At 41.0% G+C, this 27394-nt stretch overlaps 1 protein-coding gene across 1 annotated transcript; it reads left to right on the plus strand.

The window, feature by feature from the left end:
- Positions 1 to 1826: 1826 nt before the first annotated feature.
- clpxa (caseinolytic mitochondrial matrix peptidase chaperone subunit Xa) lies at positions 1827 to 27031 on the plus strand. The gene is made up of 13 exons (XM_083759573.1): positions 1827 to 2194; positions 7658 to 7812; positions 8177 to 8276; positions 8584 to 8738; positions 13281 to 13443; positions 17555 to 17728; positions 19400 to 19564; positions 20095 to 20183; positions 22221 to 22385; positions 23280 to 23573; positions 24205 to 24297; positions 24539 to 24645; positions 24909 to 27031. The coding sequence occupies exons 1-13, from the start codon at positions 2140 to 2142 to the stop codon at positions 24997 to 24999; spliced, it is 1806 nt and encodes a 601-aa protein (XP_083615699.1). The 5' UTR covers positions 1827 to 2139; the 3' UTR covers positions 25000 to 27031.
- Positions 27032 to 27394: the final 363 nt, after the last annotated feature.

Consider the following 27394-nt stretch of genomic DNA (forward strand, 5'->3'; position numbering starts at 1 on the left):
TAATGTGTTCTTTTAAGTGCTACATTTATTTAAAAAAAATGCATTTATGATATGTATTTGTAAATGGCATATACTAGACTACTTATATGTGCCCTAAAACGTTTTTTTACCAATGTAAAATGACTATTCCCATTACATTGGGCACTTTGCACATGTTCCTACCATACCTCCTCCATTATTTGCAGATGGATTCTCAGATAGGCAATTATTATAGTGGTCTTCAACCAGTGGTGCTAGTGGTGGTGCTATAGTGCCACTAGTGGTCCTTGAGGGGGTTCCAGGTGGTCCCCAGCTAAATGGAGAGTTGATAACCACATGGATCCTTACAGTACGTTTTAACAGCGGAAGACCTTAGAGACCAACGGCGAGCGTCAATTGAATTTCATTGGCTATCGCCCAATCGCCCATTATCACCGGGCGACGTCGCCCAAAAGATGAATTATTTTTATCTTTTCGGCGTTTCGACGTTCCTCAAATAATGCACTTCCGGAAAATTCGTCTGGCTGTCGCCCGCTGTTAAAACGTACTGTTATAGATCTTTAACTCTTGATTGATTGATTGATTGATTGATTGATTGATTGATGAATTTATAAAAATAATGTAGAATTACAGTACATTTCAAGCACAACTAAAAAAAAACAACTGTTAACTGTGGACGACACCATAGAGCATTACACTTGTTTACAATAGTGTTGTAGTATGATATGATCTGAGTGCCTATGCTGTGTACTAACTAATGTACAATGTACTTGTACGTGAATATACAATGTACTTGATATGTACTAGATATGTATTGTGTACTGCCTGAACTGTAACATACTTTATAGTTAGCTCCTGGAGTGGAGACAAGCAAGGTCAGCGTGCTGCAGGCAGCTAGATTAGTGACGTCATTAGGACATGAGGATCCAAAAGCTATATATGTTCTGTATGTATGTAATAAATCTTGTGAACGTCTTAGCGTGATACTGTCTGGTGTCATGTTATTGTTCTTCCGGGCCCGTCGGTCTGTCCGCCGCCGGACCAAGGAATGATTCAACCGGGTCGTCACACGCCACCCAGCCTACACACACAAGACCGGTCTGTCAGAACCAGACGAGGGTCCAGTACTTAGGATAATACAACAAATAGGGCCCACCATGTTCAATTCATCATAACAATTAGAGACGTACAAATATAAATCATCATAGAGGAGGTAAAAAAGGAAAGAAACAAACATACATACTGGGGTCAAAGGGTCAAAAAGTGCCGATTCCGGACCAGAGTGGACGCTGGACAAAAAACGGCTCTTCGTGTCAGCTCGTCCAACATATGCACGAGTGCGGGGAGAACTCCTTTAACTCTTTGTTAAGCGGTAGAGGTTTAAAATTAAGAGTGGCCGTCCTTCTATTGGGATCAGAGGTAAAGAAAAGTGCCGTTTCTAGATCCCAGTACAATTTTTTGACCTCTGATCCCAGTAAAAAGCCTGTGACTTTTTATTTTACTCCTTTCCCGCTTAGCGGAGAGTGTGGCGTTGTAGAGGATGTCTCCCCGTCAGAACAGCTGGCACGAAGAGCCGTTTTTTTGTCCAGTGTCCAATTTGTAAAGGCCACGCACTCCAGTGAACAGCATTTATCCATTTAGATATTTTAAAGTTATTATTGATTTTATGTGTTTACAAAGAAACATAATGTGTGTTGTAGTGCATCGTTTAAATGTGTTTTAATCATTTAGATGTTTTTTAGTGTGCAAATAAACAGTTTTTCAATGGATTCTGTTTACTCTAGAGTATACTTTTATTTTGAAGATATCGTCCACCGGAAGTCTTATATTCGCTAGCTTAGATTCGCCAAAAAAACACTGGTCTCACAACCAACTGGTTGGATCAGGCTGGCTAGCTTAGCCAGCTAGCTAATGACATTACATTAAACACATTATAATATAATAATAATAACAGCACACAGTACACTTTTTACTAGTTGTTTATATTTATGCCACCTCCCTTATTGTCTAGCTGGCCCTCTCTCTGCCTGCCGACGGGACACACGCACAGGCTGAGAGCAGGACATTTTGTTCTGTAACCATATAGCATAATACAGTCAGGCAAATATTCTGCCACAACAACATATAGAGCTCGTTTTTCATTTCACAGGAGAAAACAACATGTCCTGCACTTGTAGAACAGCAGCGACCAGGCTGTTTTCAACCTCCAGAAAAGGTACGTGAGTCTGTGTGCACTTTACTGTTTAAAGTAGACATGTAGACCTATATTATATACCTGCTAATCCTTACATTTAAAGCCACGATTCAACAACCAACACACCCACTTTGGACTTGCTTGTGTTTAAGTCAATCCTAGCATACATAGTCGTTAAATGACAACAATAACAATGATAATACTGAATAATAGTGTAATAAGCATACTTATACTGATACTTATACTGATTTATTATTATTATTATTATTATTATTTATCTGCTGTGGTTGTATTATGTTTTATTTAACCCTGCACTGTCTAGGCTAAACACCAAAGTAGTTCATCCTCACAATGGAGCTTCAACATAAATTAATTAATATAAAATATATAAATATGTAATTTAGTTTTTGGAGTAGGCTACATTGTAATGTGCATTGTTTTTATGTTACTAGAACTAGTAGAACGGCCCTGCATGCGCTATCGATTAAATAATGTATTCTGCAATTACAGTAATGAATAGCCCATAGAGTAGAGAGGTCATGCAGAACATGTAATCAGTCACTGTCACTGACATACGTTGACCTACATGTCTAAATTGCGTGGCTGACATAGGCAGCGGCATAACTTATATTAGAACAATGATGAAGACATCCAAATTATATGAAATAATAATGCATACAGAATGTTGTTAAACTTGTTACAATTCATCAGAAATCTTTTAAAGAAGCCACCACAGGGCGCCTGTAGCCCCTTTCGGGACCCTACGTAAAACTTTTTTGATATTTTGTTTAGTTTTACGTTGGGTCCCTGCTCGCTAGTGTATTTTCGTATGGAAATTCCTAAATGCGGATGTGGAGATTCTCTCTAAAATAGGACCCGCGGCATGTGACGCCATTATTTTCCTTGAGTTATTCTGAATTCGGTAACTTTAAGTAGCTATACATCCCGGTGCGAATATCTCCTGTGGCGCGGAAGCCGTTAAGTATTTTTAATCTTTGTTTGACCGATTTGGTCGCTTTATTTCTTCTTGTTTGTTTACCGTTTATTGTACCGCCTCCCGGTGTGCGGTTGGCTTGTGAGGCTACGTCCCTGCCTCTGATCTGCTGTGTCATAGCTATAGCGCCACTAGCTAGCCAGATAGGCGGTACAATGAGGTGTCAATAAACAAGAAGAATCCAAGCTTCCAAATCGGGCAAACATATATTAAAAATACTTAACGGCTTCCGCGCCACAGGAGATATTCGCACCGGGATGTATAGCTACTTAAAGTTACCGAATTCAGAATAACTAAAGGAAAATAATGGCGTCACATGCCGCGGGGAGGCGTTTTAACATGTAAACATGAGCCAGTAAATGTTTTAATCAGGTGGCATGGACGACGTGGAACAGGACCCAATGCACTGGGTCGAACAAATGTCAGAAACTTCAGTAGCATTTGGGTTCTGCTTGGAGGGCTAGGGCGCCTGTGGAATCTAAATTAAGCGCATTTAATGTTTACCTATATACACGTGCTGTTTTCACTGTCGCTGCAATATAATATATATATATATATTTTTTAGCTGAACCCATATTCATAGCTATGCAATGACACAATGATGAAATGTTGCCGTTCTGTTTTGTTGTTTTTGTTGGCATAATAATTGAGGCATGATAATTGAGGCATTTATCGCACAGCCACATAAACAAACAAACAACTAATTAATTAATTAATTAGTAAATGTTGAATTGAATAATTAATTGTTCAATCACTATCATTTTATAATAGACTTTTGGGGCAAGTGGGCATGCCCTGGCTGTACTTGCCCGATGTCGAGGCACGCTGTCTGAGCACGGAGGAAGTAGCGTTTCTTTCACCACCAAGTTCAATTCAAACCTTTATTTATTCTCGGGAGACATTGAGGTTTTCCCTCATTTGCCGTGTCGTCGAGATACGGTACAACATAAATACAATACATTTTCAAAGCAATAAACAAAAACGACAAAACAGAACGGCAACATTTCATCATTGTGTGATCTAATACATGTTTAAAAACAGACACTTAAGTCTGCAATCAAAGATTTAAATTGACCGTATATGTAATGGGAGAGCAGATCTTTAATTTAAGCTGTAAATCATTCCACGTGGTTGAGGCACTAAAACAAAAGGTTGTTTTCCCCAGTTCTGTGTTTACATTTAGTGTGAGCCTATATGTTACAGGATTCCAATCCAGCAGAGCTTAAATATACAACGGTAATATATTTCGCTTGTCGGCCAAGGAAGGCCACTCTGTCATACAGGACGCAGTGATGAGTTCTATATATGAGGTTCATCAGATATACATCGCAGAGTGATAAACTGCATCCAAGGGCTTGAGTGTCACTGTTGCACAGCCTAACACACACACACACACACACACACACACACACACACACACACACACACACACACACACACACACACACACACACACACACACACACACACACACACACACACACACACACACACACACACACAGTACAAGTAGGCCTACGCTACAGCACCACTCACTTCAGATGGGTGTGATTTTAAACAGCTGGTGGATGGAAATTATGCTAGTGCGCAGCTTCAACTTGTAGCGCTGGCTTTTTTGCCACTATTCGGCCGAATAGTTTTGGTGGCCCGTGTCCGAATATTAGGTGCATGATTACAAATAAAGATCTTATCTTAATAGCCATATTACATCTCGAGGCTGAGGTGTATAAGTGTACAAAGAATAAAACGATTGCGAGTAGACCAAGCGTGCAACCAGTAGGCACACATGACATTAGGTATAGAGCACTGGTTCTCAAACCTTTTCATGTCAAGGACCCCCAAATTGACACCAATTAGCCCCGCGGACCCCCATTTGAAAAGATATGCTGGGACCCTCCATAAGAGAAGATGTTTTATGGCTCTTGCAGAGATTCTCAACCCGTTTAATTTCAAGGACCCCCAGTTTGACATGCATTAGTCTACGGACGGACCCCCATTTAATGGCATTTCTATCTCGGGGACCCCCAATTTATATTGTAGAATCAATGTTAATTTAACTCTGAGAGTGTACAAATGGAACCAAACGGACCCAGTTACAGACCCACAAGGGTCCATTTAGCTGGGGACCCCCTGGAACTCCCTCAAGGAACCCTGGGGGTCCCCGGGCCCCACTTTGGGGACCACTGGTATAGAGCACTGGTTCCCAAACACCGGGTCGGGACCCACGGTTGGGTCGCGGACCAATTCTTATGGGTCAAAGAAAAAAAATGTCAAAGAAATTCCATAAATTATCAAACAAATGTTTAAGATCTAGTGAAAAAAATAGCTTATTGCGACACGTTGTGAGCTTGTAGATCTGCTATTTTCACTAGTTTGGGTCCCGGTGTCGGACTCGGGAGACATAACATTTGGTTCACGGGCTAAAACGTTTATTAATCACTGCTATAGAGTCAAAGCAAAAACCAAGAGTACATTGAATGGCGTCCGTCCGTCCGTCCGGTCAGATATTATGAGTACAGTACAAGCATGGATTGACATGACATTAGTTAATGATAAATAAGACTGCTGGCTACTCGGGTTACACTGAGTGTTCTATACATTATGTAAGTGGGGTGGGCAGAGAGACCGCACGCAGTTCCCACAGGAGGTGTGGAAACGCAGTGAATATCCTGGTGATGTTAGAGTATACACTATACAGGGGATACATTAAAACAACAACCACACTGCAGTGCTATATGCTGGTTATGTTAGAGTGGGGCTATACATTATTATAACAGCAACCTCAATGCAGTGACTATGCCGGGGTTTAGAGCGGATAATGCGCTATAACAGCAACCACATTCATCCTACTCTCGTCATAGGAACTAGGAAGTGTACCATGGGTGGCCTTGCGGTCAGAGTGTCTGGGGGGCATACGTTAGTCCGTCAGAGTGTCTGGGGGGCATACGTTAGTCCGTCAGAGTATCTGGGGGGCATACGTTAGTCCGTCAGAGTGTCTGGGGGGCATACGTTAGTCCGTCAGAGTATCTGGGGGGCATACGTTAGTCCGGCGACGTACCAATAGTCTGCCATACCTGGCCGGTTCATCCCCCAGCCAGTGTCACAGTCCCGCCCCCTTTAATGACAACGACAGGGTGGCCCATAGACGTTTCAAAAAGTATTTATTTAAAGACCTTTTTTTTTGCCTTGGACAATGCCAACTCTTGCTGTGACAAATCATGACTATAAACACAACGTTTTGGGCCGATCAAATAATTAAACCTTTTGAAACGTTTTTCTTCTTTCTAATTATTTGATCGGCCCAAAACAAGAGCTGGCTTTGTCCGAGGCTTAAATGTCTTTAAATAAATACTTTTTGAAACTTCTATGGGAAACATGACTGGGGAATTCTCTTCCGGGCCTGTCGTTGTCATGTCTAGGGGGTGTACTGCACTTCACGCTACAGAAACAGGAGATAGGCTCCGGCTGCCCCTATGGGCCTCATGGCTCGGCGTAGGTGGAAACTCGAACCAGGCACAATGATTACGTAATCGCCACTGCAGTTATTGTGCCTAAAAAAATAGCAGATCTTCAAGGTTACAAGGTTTTCTTTTATGTACAGCAGTGGTTCCCAAAGTGGGAACCAAATGGACCCTTATGGGTCTGTAACTCAGAGAATGTACAAATGGAACTGGGTTGCATTTTGTACACTCAGAGTTAGATTAACATTGATTTTTCAATATAAATTGGGGGTTCCAGAGATAGAAATGCCATTCGTAGAGCGTAGACTAATGCATGTCAAACTGGGGGTCCTTTAAACGGGTTGAGAATCACTGCGACAGCCGTAAAAATCTTCTCTCATGGTGGTCCCTGGCATATCTTTTCAAATGGGGCTCTGTGGGCTAATTAGTGTCAATTTAGGGGTCCTTGACATGAAAAGGTTTGGGAACCACTGATGTACAGTATATGTCCAATGCCAAAACACAATCGCAATTATTTGTAATGTGACAATTAATCAGACTATATCCAGCTTTCCGGGTTTGGTTGAGTAAACACAAACATTGAAGATAAGAGTGAAGACGGAAAAGTGAGGACGCAAATTGTGATTGGCCAGAATGAGATTATGTATGATGATGACGTACGATGATAAGAGCGCCCCTCACTTCACAGTTGGGTGTGATTCTTATGTTTTGTTTGTGAACGTTCACTAAAGGTGCGTTCAGACTTGGATGGTTAGAGCGGCGCGATTACATACAAAGTCAATGCAAAGGCGAGAATTGCGCGAACAGGCGCTGCGCGACCTGGCGAACCGAGGCGAATATATATATTCATCTCTGAACGCAGCTTTAGACCTTGTATTTACCTGCTTAGTTTGCTAAATGCCTAAATTGTAACTGTAAATGAACTAAAAGGAGACTCTGGCGCACTCTCTTCTTCCAGTTGATCTTGGTGTTCATCATTCTATGATGTTTTATAATATTTATTATGTTTCTTTTTTATTCTCTCGCCAGGTGTCTCTTCTTCACGATTTCATCTGACCATTTTAAGTAGAGCGGAGAAAGCTGAAGTACCGCTGACCACCAGGAGAGTTCCGGTGAGATCCTTCTCAGAAACGTCTGTATATTTTTCGTCAAGAGACGTCAAAGATGGTGGCGACGGTGGCAAGGTATGTTTGTTTCATTCAAATGAATTAACCCATTTTGGACTGAGGTCGTTTCAAAAAATGTCTTCTAATAGTTATCTGCATAGACTTATCTGCATTTGACCGCGGACCCCCCATCTGAACATGTTTTTCCAGGGACCCTCCCCAGAAGCAAAGATTTGAGTTAAAAATGTTCGCTCTGAAATATACTGTATATTCAAAGATGGACACATTTCAAATGTAGTGGGGAGAAAAGGGGTACAACAGGCGTACGACAGCTCAAGACCAGACATGAGTTTTGGCGTGGCGTACTTCAAAGTTCAAAGTCACGCTGGAATGATAAATGCCAAAAATTGCCAAACCGTCATTGTGTTTCCTTCCATTGCAGAAATCGGGCGGCGAGTCGGGGAAGCGAGGAGGGTCCGGTGGCAGCCAGCTTCGCTGTCCTAAATGTGGAGACGCCTGCATACGAGTGGAGACCTTCGTGTGTGAGTGCTTTTTTCTCAGTCTTAATTCAGGGGGTAACGGGAATGGAAAAACGGGTAACGTATCAATTAAACATGGCTGCCTGCCAGGCAGGTGTTTTGTACACTAACGGGAAGAAGAACATTAACGGGAGGTTAATGTTTAAGTCATTAAATAGGTCAAAGGTCATGGGTGTGCAGGGACTCACTGACCTAGTTTCTCTACAGAATGACTCACTGAGATTTATCTCTCTCTTTCTCTTTCTCTCTGTGTCTCTGTGTCTCTCTCTGTCTCTCTCTCTCTCTCCCCCCCCCCCCCCCCCCCCCACAGCCTCCACTCGTTTTGTAAAATGTGAGAAGTGTCACCATTTCTTCGTGGTCCTGTCGGAGACTGACTCCAAGAAGAGTCTCAACAAAGAGCAGGAGTCGGCGAACGAAGCGGTCAAGTTTGCCTTTCAGCAGAAACCTCCTCCTCCTCCTAAAAAGGTACAGAAAGAAACCTCCTCCTCCTAAAAAGGTACAGGAAGAAACCTCTTCCCCCCAAAAGCTACAGAAATCGAACCCAGGACCTTCTAGCTGTGAGGCTACAGCACTACCGACTGCACCACTGTGCCCCCCACAAACATTTCTACTGATACTCTCTCTCTCTCCATTTGTCCAAACACGTTCAACACATGACCCAAAACGAGGTAGATTTTACTTGAATAACAACAAGTCCTGTTTCTCTTTCCCGCCTGCCTATTTCACCACCTGGTAATTGCACATCGTTGTCATCGTACCAAAACTCAAAGTGTGTTGCGTCCGTGTTTGTTTATGTGCGATGAGAGAGCAACTATTCATGTCCAGATAGCTGTACGGTCCAAGGTTCTACCAAAGATAAACATCACTTTAAGATTACACTTATTTTACTCAGTAGAATACCACCATGTGCTTTTACTCAGTAGAATACCACCATGTGCTTTTTGACACCAATGAAAGTGGATGCAACTGAAACATGCGCTAACCCAGGTCAACCCAGGTCAACTTTGAATATGAGAGGGCCACTATATTTCCACATTCACTCCAGAGGGCCACATTTAACATACTGTTGTAACAAAAATAGCATATGTACAAGCATGTAGATCTGCTATTTTTGCTATATTTGAATTGAAATCCAGATTCTTTTTTAAAATATATATTTGTGGGCTCGTCTCAGCGAGCACACTATTGTTATCCTTGGATTTCAACCTTCGTCATCTAACTAGTTCCACATACTTTGTGCTAGAAATTTAGTTCAAACTTCAAACTGTTCAGCTCTTTGCAGTGAGGTGTGCTTGTATTTTGTTTTTCACAAAGTTTTATACTTTTTATACTTTTTAACTTTTTTAACTTCCTCCCATAGACAATGAATGGGATTTTATCTCTAAATCAACCTCACTTTTGCAGCCTCATTACTCTGGCATACTTTGTCGTAGAAACGTGATTTAAACTTTAGAAAGCTCACACGACTCTGGACCTTTTCGTGGTTCAAACCGTATTCTAATACGTTAAACGTTTTTTCCGAAATCGCAGTTGAATCGCAGGCCGTTTCGCCTAATTAGTGCCAACTTAGGTCAGATTCTCACCTAATACTTCGGTAGACTCAGATTCGTATGGGCGGGGAATTGGGATTCTTGCCTATTTAATTGGCTGGGGTTTGCCTTCACACTGTCATTCGCAGCAATTGGAAATGCAGCAGGGGGGACCTTTATCAATGTGTTCCATTCATAAACTATAGCCTACGCAGTGAAATCTATGGTGATAAAATTACACTCATAACGTGCATGTGTCGTGCCGTCTGGGACCCCCCCCTCTCTCTCTCTACGCACGCAGCCGCCACACACTGTTCTTTTGGGCATGCAGCACAGCGCTGCATGAGCGCACTGATATAACTCCCCAGTCCCACACAGTGACAGCACTCCATGTTTACGGCACGCACATTCCTCACACATTCCTTACACTTCCACAGCTGAGACATATAAGGGCTTAATTACAGGGCTGAAATTAAAGTTACAAGATCTCAATGAGTTGCTCTGCGATACCTTGTGAGCTTGTAGGTCTATTTGTGCAATTGGCTGGCCTTTACACAGCTCTCGCAAGAGCACGCACGCACGCACACACGCACACACACACCCTGTCTTCCTATTGGCTGGCCTTTACACAGCTCTCGCAAGCGCACGCACACACGTTTATAAAAAATAAACTTTAATAAAAAATGTAATAATAATAAAAATAAATAAACATAATTTAAAAATAAATAAAAATAAAAATAAATAAAAAATTTAAAAAATATATAAAAATTTAAAAAATATATAAAAATGAAAAGAATTAAAAATATATATACAAATTGAAAAATTAAAAAAAAAACCCACTTACAATTTTTTTTTTTTTAAACATTACTTTAAAATAAAATAAAAAAACCTTAAAAAACAAAACGTCTAAATTAAAAACTTTAACTTTTTTTTAACTTAAAAAGCTAAAACTTTAAAAAAAACTTTGAATTATTATTATTATTTTTTTTATTTTTTTTACATTTAAAGAAAAATCTTAGACCATTGTCAATAATCATTGTGTTTATGCTTTTAAACATAGGCCTATATGCTATTTGAAGCTTATTTTTACATGTAAAAGTATGCTATTCAAAACAATTTCTGTTAAGCTCATGAATGCTTTTATATGTATACTCCATTGGATTGATTCTTTTTTTACCTTTTCTTAATTCATCAATAATACAGCATTAATAAAGCATTATTCATACATTACAAATCATTAGTAGACAGTAATACTTTACTTACTTTATTCTGCCACTTTTTGGGCATCATACTACTTCCACATACTTTATTCCGCTTTATGCAGTTATTTATGCTTATTCTTTTTACACATTTTTATACATTCTTTTTTTAACTTTTCCTTCAGCTTTAATACATTTTCTACTGTACATTATATACATTGTGTCTTTTGGCGAGCCCACGCAGTTTCTGCAGGGAACTGCTTTCTAGTTTATATTGGAATCCTGAACAGTAAATGTTTTATTTAATTTCAAATGCATTTAGTTATACTTATGTTAACTTTATGAACTTAAATGCAAATACATTGGACATAAAAAAATAATTTTAATACTAGTCATTAAGCTACTAATTTAGACTGAAGTAATTAAAGTGGTTTGGAATTGTAACAGCTGAAATAAATAATATCAGTATTCTGATATTAACCTGAGGGCCGCATTAACCCATTTAGACTAGGACGTGTGGAGCCGTCCTAGTGCCTTTTGTCGGTTTTATTAAATTATTTTGCCTTGCTTTTAACCCTGTAGCATTTGTGAGAATGTAAAGTCCTTCGTAAATAAAATGCATTATTATTATTAGTGTGGTTGCCCAAAGGGCAAACAGACTATAGTTATTGTCACCAGGGCAGGAATTTCACGGCGGCCACGGCCGTCATTGCCCCTCTCTTTGGCCGTGTGCCCCTCGAAAAAGTATATGCCCATATGGCCACAGTGGCCGTGGTGCCCCGACCGAGTTCATTTTACCGTTTTTCCTCTGCGCAATTTTCCAGTCATTACGGTAACCAATGTTCCCCTCACGTCCCACGCAGAACAAATCTGTGTTGTAGTTGTGTTGCAATTTGCAAAGTGGTTTGATTCTTTTGCTGTACTTTGCCTTAATAACTACCCCCACTGCCGCTGGTCGTCATGATGCGCACACACACACACACACACACACCCGTCCGCACGCCTCCTCCGCGCCACACATACACGCACTGACAGAGTAAACAGAGGGCATTTAGCCCACACGCTCTAGTGTAGCTAATCTAGCTATCCGTCAAACTGCAACTATCACTCAAAACAAAATAATGTTTTCTACAGTTGCGACAGTGTGGCGGTCCTACGTCACATGCATTAACGTTGGTCGCTGGTCGGACATGGTCCAGCTGATTTATTTTTGTCTAATGCGAAACAGCGTGGCTGCCCATACAAGGAGGAGGAGAGATGATCTACCGTATCTATCTAGCCCACCAAAACAAACATAAATGTACTTTTGCGTCGCATTATGGATAGCGACAGAAAAATCCATGGATATAATTAAACAATTGTTCCCCTGTGCACAGCACACACTGTCTCCAGGTAAGAACAAAAAACTGATCTGAAGCTGCTGCTGCACTTTCACTTTGTGTTGACTTACTGTATCTCCAGAGTCCTCAGTCCTGCAGCCCCACAATGGAGAAATTATCTTATCTTATCTCTCTACAATGCCATGTTATTAAATATATTAGTTTAGCACAAAATATAGGCTTTTCTAAACCAAGCCCTTATTCAAAAGTTATGCAGGCTGTCATTGCATTTTCTGTGAATTAACTCACAGTTTAACTCAATGATCCTCAGCCATTTAAATTTCAAGGACTTAAATGTATATGAATTAGCCTAGGGTGACAGCCTGACAGGGTCCTAGGCCATTTCATTATGATTTTCATCTCTGGACTGGGACCCCAAAACATTTTACAATATACAAAACAGTACTTATATTTTGTTATTTAAAGCTGTGATTATTTATTTAAGAAGCACTGTTCTGAACCAATGTTCGCCAATGTAATCCTTAACCTTTAAGCTAAAATAATTTACTTAAAATAATTTTTGAATTGATGGCCTTCATGCCCTGACACTTGGCCTTGTGCCCTCAAAAAGTTGACCACACTTTGGGGCAAGGCCAAGTGGCCTTGCCCCTAAAAGGATGAAATTCCAGGCCTGATTGTCACACTTTATTATTTTCCTTTTTCCGGAGTAACCTACCTAACTTCTGCTGTGATTGGCCGAGCTTTGCATAACGTTTATAGAGACATAAATTGAAATTCCCTTGCAGGGGCAGAAGACCAAACTATTAAAGCGTTATAGAAATGTTCAATATTAGAAGGAGTATATGTAAGCGACTGCAGCAACCACACTTTGCAATTTTTCAAAATTGTGACTTTTCAAGTTATTATTATTATAATTATTATTATAACGTTGTCTTCCAGATCTACGCCTACCTCGACAAATACATCATCGGACAGTCTTATGCAAAGAAAGTGATGGCGGTGGCCGTTTACAATCACTACAAACGCATCTACAACAACCTTCCTGCTACCGGGGCCAAGCAGCCAGCGGAGACAGAGAAACAGGCCTCCCTGACTCCCCGAGGTGGGTGTATCGCAAACAAAACGTGTCAAACTTAACTATAAACACAGTTTTAGACAGACAGAGAGTCTAACAAAATGGTGGCAATCACTGCTTATAAAGGTTCTTGTTAACCTAACTTCTAGTTATTTAAATGCTAGAATGGAATATCCAATTGCCACTCAACACAGACGTGTTTTGGCACACAGGCCCTTCGTCAGTGTCGGAAATTCCAAATTCCAACACTGACGAAGGCCTGCGGGCCGAAACGCGTCTGTGTGTTTGCTTTGACTGCCAACTGCTGATTCTACCATTATTCTGATGCTGCTGATCCTATCATTATTGTAAGATAGCGGTGCCCAAAAGGTAGATTGTGATCTACCAGTAGGTTTGCAGGTAGACCACATGACATGCCCCTACAACTATATATAATTTAAAATAAAATATATTTATAGCATCAGCCACTTGAATTAACCCATTTTGACCTGAGGACGATTCTACAAATGCCTTCTAAATCCTGACAGTTTTCTGAAAAACCCTATGTTTCCATGTCAGTGGTTCTCAAACATTTTCATGTCAAAGACCCCCAAAAATATATGTAATTGGCCGCCGACCCCATCTGAAAATATGTTGTCCAAGGACGCCCAGAAGCAAATATTTGAGTTAAAAATGAATATATATTCAAAGATTTGTGCCACATTTTCAGGAATTTTCAAAAATAGCAGATCTACAAAGCTCGTAGTGCAGCACTCGGTGCCGCGAGCTTGTAGATCTGCTATTTTTCAATAGCTAAAGTATAATATAGCAAAATGTTTAAAACACCAAAAGGGGTTCCCGTCCAGAATGGGTGACTTGATTGAGTGAAATGAAACGGAAAAACTACTATGTTAGTTAGTAGCAGTCCATCCATTTAGCCCAGGGGTTTTCAACCGGTGGTCCGCGGCCCCCTGGTGGTCCGCGGAGGTACTGCTGGTGGTCCGCAGCCAGGCATTCAGAAAAGTTGTATTTTTGCCCTTTTTTCTTTACTTTTTTTTTTACCTTTCTAATATATATAAAACTTATTTGCACTATTTTTACTTGTTTAATTGTTCTAACATTACAATTCAAAAAGTCAAGTGCTCAACGTGTCAAATAAACTAAAAAAAAGCTGACGGAGCCATCAGCTGCTGCAGCGGAACAACCATCCTTCTCTTCCACCCAACGCATGTTGTGCTTCCACCCAACGCATGCATGCTTACCGTGCTTGCTGCCCAAGGCAAGCACGGTAAGACGTTGCCATAATTATTCATCCAATTCATAATAATACGTTTGGGAAAGTCAAATCTCCCTGCCATAGAGTTATAATATCTGCCGCGGATCGATTGAATAGTCTCACATAATACGTGACGTAGGCCTATTCAATGTGCAACTTCTCAGTCTATCGTTGCCGAAAAGGCAGAGCTACAAGCTCACAACGCGATGCAACCAGGTGCAATGTGAGCTGGTAGATTGGCTATTTTTGGTGCGTGACACCGTCGTACGATGATGTATACATTACGCTTTTAAAGTGACGGTACACAATGAACAGTTCCCTCTGTATGTTAGATAGGTAATGTATAAACCGGTGCAGGTTGTAGGTTGGTTAAAATAAAGAGAAGATTATTAGATTAATAGAATAAGATAAAAAATATATATTCTGTTTCTGTGTGTGTGTGTGGGAGGGGGGGGGGGGGTTGTCAGAAACAAACCTACTGTGACTGTCAAATGTGTCAAATGTGTCTTCAGTGTTTGGGTGATTAACTGAAATGGATTATTATTTTGAGACTTATTTTGAGTCCAGCTTAGTACATTTAAAAAAACACTTTTGTTAAACTTTTGATCATAAAATACGTTTTTTTTGTCCAGCTCATGAATGTAGCCTGTGATAGTGTGATTAGTGAGTAACAAGTAAGAAGAAAACAAAAACAATCTTAACCCATGGTGCATGAATGCCCCACCACTATTGTGTCGGGTGGGTCCATCGTAGATCTACGATGAACCCACCCGACACAACAGTGGTGGTCCCCAGGCTGCTGCTAGTCAGAATGGTGGTCCCTGGGTCAAAACCAGTTGAAAACCCCTGATTTAGCCCATGGCATTTCACTAGTGTCATACTGTAGTAACCTGCTATGTTATATTGACTCAGGATGTAACCAAACACTTCCAAGAGACTGGAAGAAAGGTTTTTTTATTTATAGAAAGCGCTTGGTGACAACAAGTCAGTCAGTGCTGTTTGTTATGTATAGGGTTCCAAAAAGTAGGTCAACCTGGGCCTATAGCATGGGGTTGATGTTCTCCCTTGGAGTAAAAAAATACTGGCTGCAGTTATTTACTGAGTAAGACTACAGTCTGCGAGTGAGACAGTCTAAAAGGCAGTGTTGTTTTTGGCAGCAAATTTAGATTTTAGTCAGTCTCTTGAATAGTTTTCATTTAGTTTTAGTCACATTTTAGTCACCTGGAATGTTTTAGATTTAGTCTAATAAATCTACAGTTGATTCAGTCAAACAAAATGTATTTTGGCGGGCCTGGATGCCGTCATAATGATTATATAATTTTCACTTGCTGAAAAATCTACAAGCCCACATGTTATTTTCAGCATGCAACTAATTGTAAAATAACTTATAGTGGATCTCTTGTCCACTAACAGTTTTAGTCTAGTTTTTATTAGTTGACGAAATTGTCAATATATTTAGTCTTGGTTTTATCTTAGTTTCCATTTTGTTTACGTCAGTCAACAAACAAACAAGTCAACGAACATTTTTCGTCTTAGTTTTAGTCGACGAAATCAACACTGCAATGTAGGCATTTAGCAGATACGTACCAGAGCGTCATCAAGAACCCCTGGCCTCCTTACCTTCAACCCTGCAGGATCCTAATTCTCACCATTGGCTCACAAGCAGATTCCATCATTGACATTATTACATGATAATGCCAGCAGAAACATTGCTTTACTTTCTTAAAGCAGATGCTAGGCTTATATTTATGCCAAAAACCAAATACACCTAAAATTACTCCAGAGTAGACGGGCTTAAGACCCAAAAAGCGGAATTAGACAATTTTTTCCCGGGACCCAAACTATAATGAAGTTATGGAAATTATCACAATGTTTTATTTTTATTTATGAAATACCCAACATGGATTATAAAGTTATTGGTCCGTCTGTGACCCCAACATGGATTATAAAGTTATTGGTCCGTCTGTGACCCCAACATGGATTATAAAGTTATTGGTCCGTCCGTGACCCCAACATGGATTATAAAGTTATTGGTCCGTCCGTGACCCCAACATGGATTATAAAGTTATTGGTCCGTCTGGGACCCCAACATGGATTATAAAGTTATTGGTCCGTCCGTGACCCCAACATGGATTATAAAGTTATTGGTCCGTCCGTGACCCCAACATGGATTATAAAGTTATTGGTCCGTCTGTGACCCCAACATGAATTATAAAGTTATTGGTCCGTCCGTGACCCCAACATGGATTATAAAGTTATTGGTCCGTCTGTGACCCCAACATGAATTATAAAGTTATTGGTCCGTCTGTGACCCCAACATGGATTATAAAGTTATTGGTCCGTCTGTGACCCCAACATGGACTAGAAAGTTATTGGTCCGTCCGTGACCCCAACATGGATTATAAAGTTATTGGTCCGTCTGTGACCCCAACATGGATTATAAGGTTATTGGTCCGTCCGTGACCCCAACATGGATTGTTTGGTGAAAACCATAAAGTTATTGGTCCGTCCGTGACCCCAACATGAATCATAAAGTTATTGGTCCGTCCGTGACCCCAACATGAATCATAAAGTTATTGGTCCGTCCGTGACCCCAACATGAATCATAAAGTTATTGGTCCGTCCGTGACCCCAACATGGATTGTTTGGTGAAAACCATAAAGTTATTGGTCCGTCCGTGACCCCAACATGAATCATAAAGTTATTGGTCCGTCCGTGACCCCAACATGAATCATAAAGTTATTGGTCCGTCCGTGACCCCAACATGAATCATAAAGTTATTGGTCCGTCCGTGACCCCAACATGGATTGTTTGGTGAAAACCATAAAGTTATTGGTCCGTCCGTGACCCCAACATGGATTGTTTGGTGTTTTTTTTCCACAGAGCTACTGCAGATCGCTGGGCTCAATCCCCATGGGAACGCGCTGGGCGCCTCGTCACAGCAGACCAATCAGCAGCCTCCCCCGGAGAAGAGGGGCGGAGACGTCTTAGACTCAAACCCCACCCACATCAAACTAGAGAAGAGCAACATCGTCCTGCTGGGGCCCACCGGCTCAGGTGAGGAACTGGGTTCACCCATTAAGACCTGGAACGCATCTGTGTAACCTTATAGCTTTTAGCCAGGGTGTCAGTGGATCAGGGGTAGAGTGGCCGGTAGAGCAGCTGGATGGGGAACCGTGAAATTGCTTTCAATTAATCGTGATTAATTATTTTCTAAGCTGTGATTAATGTGATAAAGAATTCAAATCATTTGACAGCCCCAGTTATAAGTCGAGACTTTTGCATTTCTAAAAGGCCATTTAAGCTATAACTATAGGCTACGTTTTTCTTCCCCCAGCCTCAAGTCTGATTCTGGTTGATTTACAGACGGGTAAAAGATCAGGGGCTGAAGCCCCCTTTGATGTCTATGTGTGCACGTCCCTGTGTACAGGAGCTCATGTTGTAAACTACCTAGAACTGAACCGAATCTAATCCAGCCAGTCTGACGTCACCAGGGGCAGCGGTGGCCGAACGGTTTGCGGAGCAGTCTTGATATCGGAAGGTCACTAGTTCGTATCCCCGGACTGGCACGTTAAAATTACCACCTTGTCCAAGTGCCCTTGGACAAGGCATTGAACCCCTACCCTATGAAATGTTCTATGAGCAGGGCCTGGCTGTAAACAAGTTATTGAGCTTAGTCCAGTTACCCTGGGTAAACATAGTACCTTTCCTTTCCTTTACCAGACTGAGAGTCACTCTTCCAGTAAACCTGTTGTGAGAACTGGTTAAGCAGCATGCCCTGGCCCGATGTCACAAACAACACACGTACACTTTCACAACACCAGAGAGTTTATCTGGGGGCACAGGGTTAGTATGGAAGCTGAACAGGCTCAAGATTATTTGTATCCGTAAAATCTGATTTGTACTCGTGGTAACAAAGTGCAATTCATAACTACAAATGTTCATATTTCAGTTACAAATCTGAAAATGAGACTCAGTGGTTCTCAAACATTCTCATGTCAAAGACCCCCCAAAAATATATGTAATTGGCTGCCGACCCCCATCTGAAAATATGTTGTTCCAGGGACCCCCTCAGAAGCAAAGATATGAGTTAAAAAGGTTCACTGTGAAATAATTAAATTCAAAGATATCCACCGCATTGGTGGGTCAAGCACTTAAACCCCTTTATAATGAATTGGCCGCAGTCCTCTAAGGGTCCATATACTGTCTAATTAACTCACCTCTAACGAATCCTCACGCTTGCATGGAGGTTGCTTTGAGACAATGTCTTGCGAGCTTGTACAGTAGATCTTATATTTTCTCAGAATGGTTGTGCCCCAGAATGGGGACAGTAGGGTTCATGGTTAACCCATTTTGGGCGGGAACCCCTTTTGGTGTTTGTAGCATATGCTATTTAAAAATAGCAGATCTAGTGCAGCGGCCACGCTATGAGCTTGTATTTTTTTTTAATCGTGAAAATGTGGCACAAATCTTTGAATTCTTTACATTTTTAACTCAACTCTTTGCTTCTGAGGGGTCCCTGGAACCAACATATTTTCAGATGGGGGTTGGTGGCCAATTACATATAATTTCTGGGGTCCTTGACATGAAATATGGAGCACAACTGATATAGAAACATGGGTATTTCAGAAAACTTAAAGAAAATTTTGAAGTCTTTTTTTTATTTTGACGTCGAGCCTAAATGGGTTAAAGGAAAAAGAAATACTAATAATGATATCAACGTTGCAGGCAAAACTCTCATCGCTCAGACGCTGGCCAAATGCCTAGACGTGCCCTTTGCCATCTGTGACTGCACCACGCTAACCCAGGCGGGCTACGTGGGAGAGGACATCGAGTCTGTCATCGCAAAACTCCTCCAAGATGCCAACTTCTCTGTGGAGAAAGCACAACAAGGTACAGGATGTACAGCGTTCATTTGTTTTGAAAGATTTATTTTGGGCTTTATTGGATAGTGTACACTGTACAGTATGGTGACAGGAAATGGGGAGAGAGATGGTTGGGTTGACACGTGGCTGGCTTAGCAGCCTAGGTGCTCGGACTGCTACACTAGTGTTGTTTTTGGCAGCAAATTTTGATTTTACTTTTAGTCATAGTCTCTTCAATAGTTTTCATTTAGTTTCAGTCACATTTTAGTCACCTGGAATGTTAGTGTTAGTCTAGTTTTAGTCGACTAAATATCATAAGATTTTAGTCGACTAAATCTACAGTTGATTTAGTCGACTAAAATGTATTTTGGTGGGAGTTGATGCTGTCGTAATGGCAAATTTTACACGCGTTGTGAGCTTGTAGATCTGCTATTTTCAGCAAGTCGACCCAATAAATACAGACTGACAACGGGGGACTACTATCACTCTGTTTTATTTGGTGTGTGTGCACAACAAAACCTTTAAGTGCTTAATGAAGTTCATGCTCGTTCCTGGCAGGCATCGTGTTTCTGGACGAAGTCGACAAGATCGGCAGTGTTCCTGGAATCCACCAGCTGAGGGACGTAGGTGGAGAGGGAGTACAGCAGGTCTGTATACTTACTGGAGTACATTTTGCTGTGGCAATTATTCGAACTTATGATTTTGGTTGTGATCCTAGATCTTCATCAGGCAATATTTTGCCTGATGGGCAATATTTTGACATTCGACCCACCCAGGGCTCCAGACTAACTTTTTCACAGGTAGCACTGGTGACACCTACCTTTTCACTTGGTAGTGCCACCACAAATTAGCGTGTTATTAATACATGACCTTATCATGCTGATGATAGTTAATTGTTCATTTCCATACCTTCTGCCCCCATGGCTACGATGTTTACCTTCCAGTTTACACATTTTGGACCAAGGCTAGCAAAAGCTTTCTTGGCTGAAGCATAAATGCCTTAAATTAAGCACATAACATGGAATATTTATATACTGTATATATTCTCTCTCTCTCTCTGTCTCTCACTCACTTACTCACTCACTCACTCACTCACTCACTCACTCACTCACTCACTCACTCACTCACTCACTCACTCACTCACTCACTCACTCACTCACTCACTCACTCACTCACTCACTCTCACTCTCTCACCACACACACACACACACACACACACACACACACACACACACACACACAAACGCACACACACACACCTCCCAATGTATGAATGAATCAATGAACCATTGCAAAGCGCTTTGAGCACTTGGACAAGTGCTATAAAAATGCAATTCATTATTATTCCCGACTAAATGAGGAGGGGAGAGGTGGGCGCTTCTGGTGATACAGTGTTGCGATCTCTGCATGTTTTGTGCTTTTGGCTGTCGTGGTGCTTCCTTAATGACTGAACCTTAAACCATTCTGGGTGGGAACTTTTGGTGTTTTAAACATTATGTTATAATTTAGCTATTGAAAAATAGCAGATGGCGCGCTATGAGCTTGTACTGTAGGTCTGCTATTTTTGAAGAATCGTTAAAATGTGGCGCAAGTCATTGAATATATTCTTTCAGAGCGAACATTTTTAACAAAAATGGGGTCCCTGGAACTACATATTTTGAGATGGGGGTCCGTGGCCAAATAGAGAGGATTCTGGGCGTCCTTCCCATGAAAACGGTTGAGCACCATTGACATAGAACCATGGGTTTTTCAGAAAAATGTTAGGATTTAGAAGCCTTTTTTTAATCGACCTCAGTCCAAAATGGGTTAAACACTGTCGACCCATTAACAAGTTGTGTTCTGCCTGCAACGGACGGGCCACATTGCTTGCAATAAACACACAGCGCTAAAACGGCATGGCGAGGTCGCAGGGATTTTGTATTGAGCTCCTAAAACATGGATGTTGTTCTGTATGATCGATCACCTCAATCTGAGCTTCAATTTGGAGAAAAACGTGGCTATAGATCGTTGCTAAAGATGAGGACGGAAGGGAAAATATTGAATGACATTACAACACGGAAGCAAAGCGTTGCCCGGCGACGGAGAACCAAGGCGCCAAGAACTGCTAAATGAGTTAACTCATTTAGACCTGAGGCCGATTCTTAAAAAATGGCTTCTAAACTGTTTTCTGAAAACCCTCTGTTCCTATGTCAGTGGTGCTCAACCTTTTTCACGTCAAGGACCCCCAGAATTATCTGTATTTGGCCACGGACCCCCATCTGAAAATATGTAGTTCCATGGACCCCCCCAGAAGCAAAGATGTGAGTTAAAAACGTTCGCTCTGAAAGTATATTCAAAGATTTTTAAGTGCTTGTAGATCTGCCATTTTTCAATAGCTAGAGTATTAAAAAGGTATCTTTGAAAAACAAAGAAAAGGTCCCGTACACTGTCAGACACTTGCCAAAATGTTGCTCTTTATTAGGTCGACGTTTCGGTCGCTTATTTAGACCTTCATAATCAGGACAGACAAATTATATACCGTATGCTCTATTGCCCCACGCACCTGTCACCAGCCTTTCTGAGGTGTGCATCAGCCTTTTGCTAAAAATAGCTAAAGTATGACATACGTCCAGAATGGGTTAATGTCATGCTGGCAGTCAGGAACATTGCTGGATCATCCTGGATTACATCATGTTTCATTCCAGGGACTCCTGAAACTCCTGGAAGGCACGGTGGTCAGCGTTCCCGAGAAGAACTCCAGGAAGCTCCGAGGAGAGATGGTCCAAGTAGACACCACCAACATCCTGTTCGTAGCGTCCGGGGCCTTTAACGGACTGGACAGGATCATCAGCAGGAGGAAAAACGAAAAGGTGAATCATAATTAAAATAAATTGTTTCCTTGATGCGTTTTCATAACATAAGAACAATAAATTGGTGTTTTATTGTTTTATAGGGTAATTTACACACTTAAAAAAATGCATGGCCTTGGATTTATGCATAAATGGCCCGTCCCTCTGCATGATTGTTCAACTTTGACTAGATATTGAGCCCAAAAAATGTTAATGATCTTAAAAAAATCTAATCAAACTTTGATCGATCACAGTCGTTTTTTTTTTTTTTTTTTGCGGCTTACGCCTTTTATTGATTTTTGAAGGGACAGACAGTAGGCTGACAGGAAACGGGAGAGAGATGTGGGGGATGACATGCAGTAAAGGCCGTGTCGGGTCCGGGAGTCGAACCCGCGGCACACTGCGACTGGATTACCAGTCCGGTGCCCAGACCGTTACGCTACGGCCTGGGCCAATCACAGTCGTTTTTAACCCTTTTTGTGTTCTAAGCATTATGTTATACTTAACATAATGCAGATCTACTTAACAAATAGCAGATCTACAAGCTCATAGCGCAGCACAGAGTGCCGCGCTATGAGCTTGTAGGTCTGCTATTTTTTAAATATCATGAAAATGTAGTGCAAATCTTTGAATATATATTCTTTCAGAGCGAACGTTTTTAACTCAAATCTTTGCTTCTGCAAAGATTCTGCCTGGAACAACATATTTTCAGATGGGGGTCCGGCAGCCAAATACATAATAATCTTGGGGGTCCTTGGCATGAAATAGTTTGAGGACGACTGACATAGAAACATAGGGTTTTTAGAAGGCCTTTGTAGAATCGTCCTGAGGTCTAAATGGGAGTAAATGTGCTTCATAAATAATAATAAAGTTTGATTTGATTTTGATTTCTTTATTTAATTTCCTCTTTCCCAGTACTTGGGTTTTGGCGCTCCACCGGACATGGGCCAGGGCCGGCGGGCCGCCGCCGACCTCTCCAGCAGCGCCGGAGAGCTGGACGCGGTGCAGGAGATCGAGGAGAAGGACCGGCTGCTCAGACACGTGGAGGCCCGGGACCTCATCGACTTCGGCATGATCCCGGAGTTCGTGGGCCGTCTGCCCGTGGTGGTGCCGCTGCACAGCCTGGACGAGGACTCGCTGGTCCGCATCCTCACCGAGCCACGCAACGCCCTGGTGCCTCAGTACCAGGCCCTCTTCAGTATGGACAAGGTAATGCATGCACACTTTACCACTTTAACCACTCTGAAAGAATACACTTTCAAAGATTTGCGCCACGTTTTCAAGATTTAAAAAAAATAGCAGACCTACAAGCTCGTTGTGCGGCACTCTGCCGCGCTATGAGCTTGTAGATCTACTATTTTTCAATTGCTAAAGCAGAACAGAACCAAAAGGGGTTCCCGCCCGAAATGGTTTAACCCATTTTGACCTGAGGCCCATTCTAAAAAAAAATCTTCTAACCCCCAGAATTATCTGTATTTGGCTTCAGACCCCCATCTGGAAATATGATGTTCCAGGGAAAGATTTGAGTTAAAAACGTTCGCTCTGAAAGAATATATATTCAAAGATTTGCGCCACATTTTCATGATTTTTCAAAAAATAGCAGATCTAAAAAAAGAAACCTGCCTCGGGTGGTCCGCAATTCTCCCGTGATAGGATTGCTTATCCCTGAGCTAACTTCCATAACTTTTCTCCTTGAATAAGTCACCTCACTTTCAAATACCCGTGGCAAATGACTAGACAGAGACTGAAACAATGGTGGCAGTCGTGTTAAGAGAATAGCTTCATGAGTAACACTCATGCCTTCGTTCAGTAAATATAGCATCCCTGTGTTGTCTTTTAGTGTGAATTGATCGTCACTCCTGAAGCCTTGAGGTCCATCGCAAAGATGGCTTTGGAAAGAAAGACCGGCGCTCGCGGTCTGAGATCTATCATGGTGAGGAAGACGTTCATTTGTCCTTAAAAAATAAACGCTAACTGTAGACACAGGCCATGTTGGAAATATAAAATGCTAACTGTAGACACAGGCCATGTTGGAAATATAAAATGCTAACTGTAGACACAGGCCATGTTGGAAATATTAATTGCTAACTGTAGACACAGGCCATGTTGGAAATATTAATTGCTAACTAGACACTGGCCATGTTGGAACTATTTAATGGATTGTTGTTCAACAGGAGAAGCTGCTGCTCGATCCGATGTTTGACGTTCCACACTCCGACATCATGGCTGTAGAACTGAACAAAGACGCTATCGAAGGGAAATCGTCGCCGAGATACGTCAAGTAAGTATACTTAATGTCTTCAATTGACAGTGATTTAAACATAAGTCAAGTTATAGCTTCACAGCTTCAATTTGACCTGAAAATCATGCTCTATTTATTTATTATAGTGTTTTTGTTTAGTGTCCGTGTGGCCAGTTGGTCCATCAGTCCGGACTGTTCTGGTCGCAGTTTATTGGATTATATGCTTGTTTTCTTATTATTTGGTTGTATGTGTAGACTTAAAACTGTTTTTTATTTTATTTTTAATTTCTTTAATTCTCCAGAGCACCAGTGAAAGAACCTCTAGAAGAAGAGTACGACTCTGGCGTTGAAGAGGAAAGTTGGCCGAGGCAGGCGGATGTAGCCAAAAACTGATGGGGTGAAAAACCCCCTCTCCCCCTAGAATTTCTACTGAATAAGCTATTGACGTTTTATTTGGGAAAAAACTGATCATTATGTATGGACCCATTTTCAAAATTTGAAAACTTGGAATTCAGAGGCCAGGCCTGATAGCAGTAAGGAGCATTTAATCCTGTTTATTAAGACTTTTTTTTCCACGTGATTGTAGAATTGAGTCTCTCGCCCATTAGGCGACACAGCGGAATGTCGTCAATAATGTTTGTATCGGACTGCCTTTTATGCTGTCTGTCTGTCAGAGGAACCATTCCTTTATGTCACTGATTTATTAATAATAATAATAATAACAAACATTAACAAAGACCTTTTTGTATTTTCTAAACGTTTTGCTGCTTAGGGGTTGATTTTAAATATTCTACACAGAATACACATACAGTGCCACACACACACAGAGGGGCGGTTTAACATGAAGCAATATTGTTTGCATCCTGGATACTCAGCAATATGGCATCTTTTTCTTTCTTTTTTATTGACGTTCTGACAGATGGTAGTATACAATTTGTGCAGAACCATCCATTTTTAACATGAAAAACAAAGAATAGCAAGTACCACAATATACAGACATTACGTTAGACAACAAAGAAAAGAAAATAAGGCAAGATAAAATAGTCAAACATAAAGTACACCACCAGTTTTACATGATTGCATATTCCAGACAGGAGTCTTTAGAGCCCAAACTCGGGCACTCCTTACAACAAAACAGTTTTAAGGCCAACCGCACCAATGCAACTCCTTGCAACAAAACAGTTTTAAGGCCAACCGCGCCAATGCAACTCCTTGCAACAAAACAGTTTTATGGTGAACCACACCAATGCAACTCCTTGCAACTGCCATTGGGGATAATGGTTGCAAGGAGTTGCGTGCCGAATTATTAATGTGAAGACGTAAAGTCCAGACCACACCATACTGTTCAATAATGTACAATGAGGCTCGGTCTAGAGAGGTCCACTGCTCAATATGGCATCTTGAAGCTTGCTTTCATCTGTGTTAAAGCCATAATATGGTGTTCTATAAGAATTGGATGAAGGATGGCCAGCTATTTTCTTTTCTTTGAATCATCCCGTAGCATACGCCTGGTGCATTCTGACCATGTTCGTATCAAAATCAGTGTTATTTCTGTTTTGTGAGCATAACTGGATCAGTTATCCAAAATCCACATCTTGCTGAGATTTTCTTTTTACAAGGGACAATTCATCCAGGGATCAGATCATTGATTATGTATATGAGCTGTATATAATCTTTAAGTTGCCGTGACAAAAGTGCCACCGACATAACAACCAACCCTGACTGTAAAAATAAAAGTACAGGTAAATTAACCAGCAATTTGCAATCAAAACCATGAAGATCAGTGTGATTGTGAACCGTTTCATCTCTGGAACGCAGCAGTTGGGGAAAACGTGTAGTATTGTCATTACATTTGGGACCTTTCTTAGTAACCTGTAGGTCCAAAAAGTCTTTACTACTGTATAGTTTCTGTATTGTGCAAAATGTCTTGATTGACTTAGAAGGAAAAACATATATTAAACATTGTGTGTTCTGTTGAATGAACTGATAATAAGACAGAGGATCATCAATAAGTTACAGTCAGTCAACACAAACAGCTTTTCCTCAGTGATTTGTTTTCGTAGACAATCTGAATTCTCTGCTACTTTTGGACACATTGAAGCACCAATGCTACTGTCATAATGGAAAGGTCATTGTGTGGCAGATGACATGAAAAATGTTAAGGCAACTAATGAGGTGTTCATTGATATTTCCCAGTAAATGTATCTAAGAATGATTGCCTGAGTAATGAAACTGAAAAACCACCATGAAGCATGTCTTTTGAAACTGTGGTAAAGTTGGAAACTAGTCTTTCCAGTTGATTCATAGTTCAGTTTCATTATTTCTTTTTTTTTTTTTTCAATTCAAAGATGGACAATGCATTTGGGTTTATTATTATTATTATACCTGTTTCTAATATAAAATGCTGTGCGAAGAACATGAATCTTAAGATGTCTTTCTTCAGAATTCATTGCAATGATTACTTTTCTAGACACTGAAACGTATCACTCCACAAACTGCATTAACTAACAGAGATACTACTACCAAGCTATCCATGTCAACATGCTCTATAGGAGTCTCAATAACAGGTATAAGTAACGTTTAATGTTTAGTAATGTTTAATGTAGCAGAAGAGGCCATTCATTGAACAGAGTTTTGCACAATTTTAACATCCCAGATCGATTGAAATATGAATCTACTGTGCTGTGCTACACCATGATATATTAAGAGTACAATAACATTCCATTGTGAATAAAAACGTATTAACCACAGTGTAATGCTAAAGGTTTCATCACAGGGCTGTCTGCTT

Source organism: Protomyctophum parallelum (genome assembly GCF_964188405.1).
Source record: "Protomyctophum parallelum genome assembly, chromosome: 2".
In the NCBI taxonomy this organism is placed as follows: Eukaryota; Metazoa; Chordata; class Actinopteri; order Myctophiformes; family Myctophidae; genus Protomyctophum; species Protomyctophum parallelum.